The 6,802-nt window shown below is 40.8% G+C and overlaps 1 protein-coding gene across 1 annotated transcript in view; it reads left to right on the plus strand.

Annotated features, from left to right (window-relative positions):
- Nucleotides 1–265: 265 nt before the first annotated feature.
- MESDC2 (mesoderm development candidate 2) overlaps nucleotides 266–6,802 on the plus strand; it is a 15,744-nt gene continuing 9,207 nt past the window's right edge. Inside the window, 2 exon segments of the mRNA XM_009276623.2 lie at nucleotides 266–307; nucleotides 4,881–4,946. Of these exon segments, the coding sequence (XP_009274898.2) occupies nucleotides 266–307; nucleotides 4,881–4,946 (108 nt within the window).

The raw sequence follows: 6,802 nt of genomic DNA on the forward strand, positions 1-6,802 counted from the left end.
TACCACCTTAATTGGCAGTTTTCACGATGGAAGAGGCATTTCTTGGAGCAGCAGCCTGTTAGATCCTTCCTACACACTGCGTTGTTGCTTCTTCATAGGTACACCTGGCCTGGCTAGGTTCAAGATCACTCATAGTCTGAGTTTACCGTCGTTATTATTTGACCATCAACACTGTAAAAGGGAGCCTTGAAGACAGATTCTCTTGGGTCCAGTAATTTGAGTAGAATTAAGGATCAGCTAGTTACATGCTTTAAAGGTCCGGTAGATGTATCTGTCTAGTTTAGGAGGAAACTTGGCGATGTTTGGGGTAGGTATTTCCTTCGTAAGTCTTCCGCACATCTCTTTCAAGGAGAATGCATGCATACCCATTAATTTCATGGCTGCTGAGTCCAAAGGTGACCTGCAGGACTTGGGCAACTCTGTGAAGTGGTGTACAGACTTAGAAGACATGAAAATCGGGTGGCCATGCATGGCTTTAAAAAGATTTCACTGACAGAGTCTGAATGAAATAACTCTCTGGGGCTCAAAACAGCAGGCATTGTCAGATACAAGGGATTAAAAGACTTTTTAATGTGGCTTAGTAGTGAACAGAAGATTGGCTTACTTGTATGAGCTCTTCTTCTGTCACATTGATCTTTATTTTGCATTGTGCTTAGTACAACAGAAACTGGCGGCTGAAGTCTTCCTTCCCGAACCGAATCACCTGACAGGACTTGGCCCTTTTATTGCTTAGTAAAATCTGTTTTTGTGAAGGAGGAATTGATTTTTGCCAGTGTTGAGTAATAGCTGAAGAATACCAAGTTGTAATAATTTTATGAACACTGTATGTGGCCAGGCTGGTGAGAGGAAGTTACTATACAATGGGTTATACTACTTTATATTACTTTCCTGTATAGATGTATCAATCTAACTTAATGGGGAGCTAGCTGATGAAAGAATAAAAGGCAATTCACTGGTTCCCCTGTGTCAGCTATATGTGACTAAACCCATGAGGTAGTAATTACAAGGCGATAGCTCCAGTTCCGAGGGATGCAGCTGATTTGTCAGGCTGAGAACTAAAAATCAGAGGAGGATAAAGTTGGCAGAGACTGATAGAAGAAATAATTTAACACAGAGGCAGACTTTGCAGAAGAGGCTGGAAGAAGCTGGGCCTTCCTCTGCAGCAGTGGACTGGTAAGTCATACGGAAGGAAAGGCAAGTGTGTTGACTGGTTTATTGGTTTTAAGATCTATTTTGTCTTAAATGGTTTGGTGCTAAGTAAGTGTTTTGTGGTCAGTACTTAAGAGTCATTTACTTCATGGGAGACAAACTGTGAGGTCTGGGTCTGTCTCAGGTCTGCAGAGGTAATCATGGTTGATACACTAGGCATGCAACCTGACAACTGGTCTGTGTGTAGCAAAAAAGACAGCTAGAGATCTGGAGGAACAGTTAACTGGTCACTTGCCACAGCAAAATGCAAACACAGTCACAAGTTTTGTTTTTTCTTCTTTGAAAATGATTTTGTGTATAAATAATTAGCTTTTAGAATAATAGGGCTTTCGCAGACAGGCTTAACCTTGGTGTTCTAATGTGTTTTGTTTTTCTTTTTTAAATATGGCATAGTTAAAAACACGATATCAAAGGTAAGAAGAAATTTATTACATAGATACCAGTAATGTCAATATCTCAGTTATGTCTAAAATACTGGTTAGCTCCTGTTGCTCAACTGAAAGATAATACAGCAAAACTGGTTTTTATTTTGTTGTCCTTTTATTCACAATTTATTGTACTGTTGTTTTCACCACTTACCATATATAATTGATTGGTTGTCCCCTGTGGCTGTTGAATACACTGGCATGGAAAAGAGACATTTTTATGAAGAGGAAAATGCAGCTACAAAACTCCTCTTGCACGGAATGGAAGGCTGTGCCGTATTTTATGGTGATACAGCCAATAACGGCTTTCTGCTTCATGTTCTTATCTACCATCTACACATATGGGTATCCATCCTACGCCTCGTGTTTTATGAGGCTAGCGCCCAGGAGAGCGTTAGGTGCAACATAGCTCCTTGTGTCCATTGTGCCCCCCTGGAGCAGGCAAGAAGGGCCAGGTTTGTAGGTCGGTCGGCTTGAAACTCAGAAGCACTTCATGGAAGAGTGATAAATGCTATTGATAAGAATGGTCCAGCATAAACAGGAATCCAAGGCCCTATCTTCAGACTCTTTGGTCTGGGTTTGGGGTTTTTTTTTTTTCCTTTTTGAGATCAAAGGAGAACACAGTATTTTGAACAAAATGTGCAAGGGCCCACCCTTCCTGAATTGCACTTTTGGTAGTCTGTTCTGTCCTGCAGCTGTAATACTCTACAGGAGGGTTTGGGGTTTCCCCCCTCCCTCTCCTTTTTTTACTATATATCATGAGAGAAATTTAATAGATGTTTTCATAGGAGTCTCTGATCCTACACTTTTCTGATTGTGCCTGTGTGTTCTATGAGGAGAGCTGTTGATCATTACCGGTTTAAGTCTAGCAACTTTAATTCATCAGAAGTTCGTGTAATGTATTACTTACATTAGATGTAGGTGCCAAAACTGACCTGTAAACCTAAAATTAAATTGGGACTGCAAAATTAATTTCACTTAGAATGAGGAAATTAGACTATAAATGGCATTCCTGTGGGAACTGTGTAAACCTTCTTTGACATTGATTTAATGTAATTCTTTTCTTAATAGGGTAACTTTAAATTGTGTAACCAGTCCATAGTTTTAACCAGCACAGATTTGTAGCAAATTTTGCAGTAAGGTGAGTATTAACAGGAACATTCTGTGGTGTTTCTGAATTTAAGGATTACAGATTTATTGCAGATGACTTAGGCAGTCAGGCATCATATCCCCTCCCCAAACCTGATCAGATAGGTAATGATACAAAGCTAGCATGTCACTTGTCAAACATCTCCATTCAGTCAATAAGTTTTAATTTATAAAATGCACATGCCCAGGATAACATAAATTTAGGGTAAAGATTTATTTTGTGGTCAAAACTGAATTCAGAATCTGAGTTTCAAGGTTAGCACCTGAATCAGTATTTCATGTCCAAATCATAATAATTAACCCCTAATTTGAGAGAATTTTGAATTAAAAGCTTAATTTTTCAAATTGGACCCGCAAATTCAAGGTCTGACTAGCTCTGGAACAAAAATCTGCATTCTCTTAATAGATGGCAAGTGAGCGTGCTCGTTTTATGGATGAAATTATTTTGAGGACTGAAATTATTCTGAATCATTCAAGTGTTTATGCTCTAGATGACAGCATATTTTGCTCGCTTTGCTGTTAAAGTATTGAAAAGCATATTTTCTTTCTTGAGATTTAGAAATAGTCTTGTTTTTAGAGATAACATGTTCAGGACTGATTCTTCAAGTTTTTCTCTGAATGTGACTGCATTCAGAGGTCTGAACTAACACATGCACTGTCTTTGCATGAGAGCTCATGCGTTAGATTGTCTCTGCAGGGGAACGTTTAGGGTACTTAAGATAATTTGACCTATGAAAACATTAATTTTGAATGTTTTACTGAAAGTAGCTCAGAATATCCTGACATTCTGTAAAACGTATGACAGTGCTTTTAAACAGGGTAAGAATACTCTGAATGCTGGGTCATCTCAAAACTTGCTTCAAGTATTCTGGGATCTGTTACTCAGCAGGTCTCCTGTATTATTTAACACAATATTGTCCTGGTCCTTTACTAAGCCGGTAGGCGCAAAAGCAGTTCTGATACCTAGCAGGCTGCATGAAGAGCACAGCTGTACACCAGACCTCAGTCATTTTAGATATTCAAAGTAATCACTAAAAGGCTGCCTTTCGCACCACTTCATTCATCTGAGTAGAGTTCTTAAAATGAATTAATTCTTCCAGACACGGCATGTGTTGATAGCAGGTAGCCCTTGCATGTTCATTCTCCTTTCTGCGTGCTTAGGGCTGATCTTCTGATCCTGTTAGTTTAATCTCCTAATTGTCTCTATGTCCTTCCAAGAAGGCGCTGCCCTTTACTTGCTGAAGTCAAGTTCTTTGTTCTTTCCAAGGTTTCATTCCAAGGAATGTCAAGGGACAAGCTTTAAGACCCTACTGTACTGTATTTGCAAAGAAAAGTAAAATGTGACGAATGAGAATCCACTTTAGACTAGAAAACTGCACACAAAACCCCACCACCAGCAAAGACTTGAGAGCGCTTTTGGCAGCTAAAAAGATACGCAGATTCTTCTCCTAACTCATAAGAAATAATGGTATGGGAAATATATTTTGCACAAATATAGTTCCAAAAATGCAGGTTATATTTAAAAAAAATAGAGAATCCCAAACTTCATTAACACAAATTTAGAACACCCTGAATCCTCTCATATTACAGCTTCACCCAACCCTACTCAATAATGAAAACAGTTTACATCAACAGGGAGAGGTAGCTTTGCCTTTCTGATAAGGCGTAACTTTGTAACTGAAAGTACTACTAATAAAATTTGTGTGTTGCAGGAGTAAAAATGACAGCCTCAGCTTGAGAGGTTCACTGGCACGACTAGATGGGACTTTAAGCTACCCCTTACTTTTGCAATCTGTAATGAAAGTAGCCACCTATTATCAAAGATGTTCTGTATTGCAATCGTAATAGTGTTAGGTGCTAGGACTATAAAAACTGTTAAGGAATATGAAAATGCTTAAGCTATAAAAAGCATATTTGTATGATTCTATAGATACTCTGAACAAAACACAGTGTGCTTCAATAAAAAGAAAATGCAATTTAATTTGCCCCTGTCAGTGATACGTATTTCTGGCTGCATTGCTTTTGTTTCTTGCGTGGGAAAGAACAGCAGAGTACAGAGAGAGGCTGAATAGGTGTTTGTCCTGCAGCTGACTCCAGAAAGAGCATACTTTGAGCAAGTTCTTCCTGGACACAGAATTCTGCCTGAACAGAGATAGTTGCAAGGTGAGAGCCAAGCATGAAAAATATCTCCCTTTCAAATTAAAGCTTTTATATGCATGACAAGGAAATGCATAGTGTCGTTTGGTGCAGTGCTGGATATACTGAACGACTTGTTCACTTACCAAAGGGACTCGGATTACTTTCGAGATCCACATCTGAATGTAGCACCAGATATTAAAGAAAGTCAAAGTTGGCTTGGTTTGTTATAATAAGAGAAAACAGAATTGAACAAAATATTTCCCAGTAGAAATTCAGTGAAAATATTCTATGCTGTAAGTCCAGCATTCCAAAATTGAATCTTCAGTCTTTTTTTTTTTCCCAATGAATGTACGCATGATCCAGTAATAACAAAAGTTACCAGAAACATATTTTAGTAAAACCTCATTAATCAGGGCAATCTGATATAGTATACCTGATGTTCATTATATTTAATGAGCAATCGCTGAGCAAATGTGCTCGTTAGTGACTTACTGGACAGCTTTGTGAAAGGTACTTGACTAAAACCCCGTTTCAGTTACTGTACATTTAACAAGCTCCATGAATAGCTATGGTCTAACTGCTTCCTGTTGCTCAGGTGCACTGGCAGTACGTCTGAAATGTTTTAAAACGGTAACCCCTCCGTAAGGAGGCTGCAGACCAGGCTGGTTGTTTATCAGGGTGCTGAAATCTTAGATCCCACATCCTCCTCTGCCGTTTCTCATGCTACGCGTGCACTTGGCAAGCTGCTGCTTCATGTGGCACGTATCCCTGGCGTTCACAAGCTACATAGCCCTTCGGTGTCTCATCCTTTCAGGAGTTAGTCCGGGCTTTGGAAAGCCTCCCGAACCCACGCCCTGCCTACTGACTGCTTTTGGTTTGTATTTGCACGCTGGGCTCGTAAGGGCAGTGGGCTGCTGGTCCATTATAGGACTATACAGAGTAACAGAATTGGGGTTGAAGTGTTCACTCTATAGAATTAGTTCCTCTGCTCTGAACCTGCTCTCCCTTCAATGCTTCCACTCGCATGGAAAAGCACCCTGTTCGCTGATCGGCCTGACCACAATTAGTATCTATCAGTAGCAGCTACTGTGATGCTTCCTTGAAGTCCCAAGTTCAAACTTCTTGGAGCCCAAGTCTAAAAGGCAAAGGAGTGCTATTTATAATTAAAACGGCTTCCATGACGAAAAAATGAAGACCGAGGAGTGAAATAAGGCTAGGCAGACATCAATCTCTATAATTTGGTTTGGGTAACAAGAAAAGTAGTCTGTACAAAGAAAAAGCTGTATCAATTTTTTATGGTGTTCAGACGTTCTGGAGTTGCATTTTAGCAACAGCTTTATTTTTAAAAGTCTTCTGAAAACCTAGTATCGCCGAGATACCAGTTAAAATTGGAAGACTCAGTGCAATGGGGCCCAGTTCCTATCACATAGATTAGTGAACGCAGATACTTGTCATCCTGCTTTAAAAAAAGCAATAAAAAAAAATCGCATAGCTTGTATTCCAGAAGCTGGTCCATCATACTTTAAAAAAAAAAACCAAACAAACAAAAAAACCACCACAATGTCCATCTTTCATTCAATAAACGGGGCCAAGATCTGCAGGGACTACCCCCAGAGCGGCCCCCGAGCGCAGCAGGCCGGGGCTGGGCGGCAGCCTCCTGAAACGGCCCATTGTGTGGGGACAGCGCGTCACACGCCGGGGTGCGACATCACGGAGGAGGAGGAGGAGGAGGGTGAGGGTGCCCGCACCCCCCGGCTCGCTCCCGGTGCTCGGGCGCGCTTCGGGAAAGCAGCACAACCTCCCCTCAGCGCGGAGCAGGCGCACGCCGGCCGAGAAGGCGGTTGTTGCCCATGTCCCCGTCCCACCCCCGCCATCCCCTA

This window comes from Aptenodytes forsteri, unplaced genomic scaffold (genome assembly GCF_000699145.1).
Source record: "Aptenodytes forsteri isolate BGI_AS27 unplaced genomic scaffold, ASM69914v1 Scaffold1, whole genome shotgun sequence".
Classification (NCBI taxonomy): domain Eukaryota; kingdom Metazoa; phylum Chordata; class Aves; order Sphenisciformes; family Spheniscidae; genus Aptenodytes; species Aptenodytes forsteri.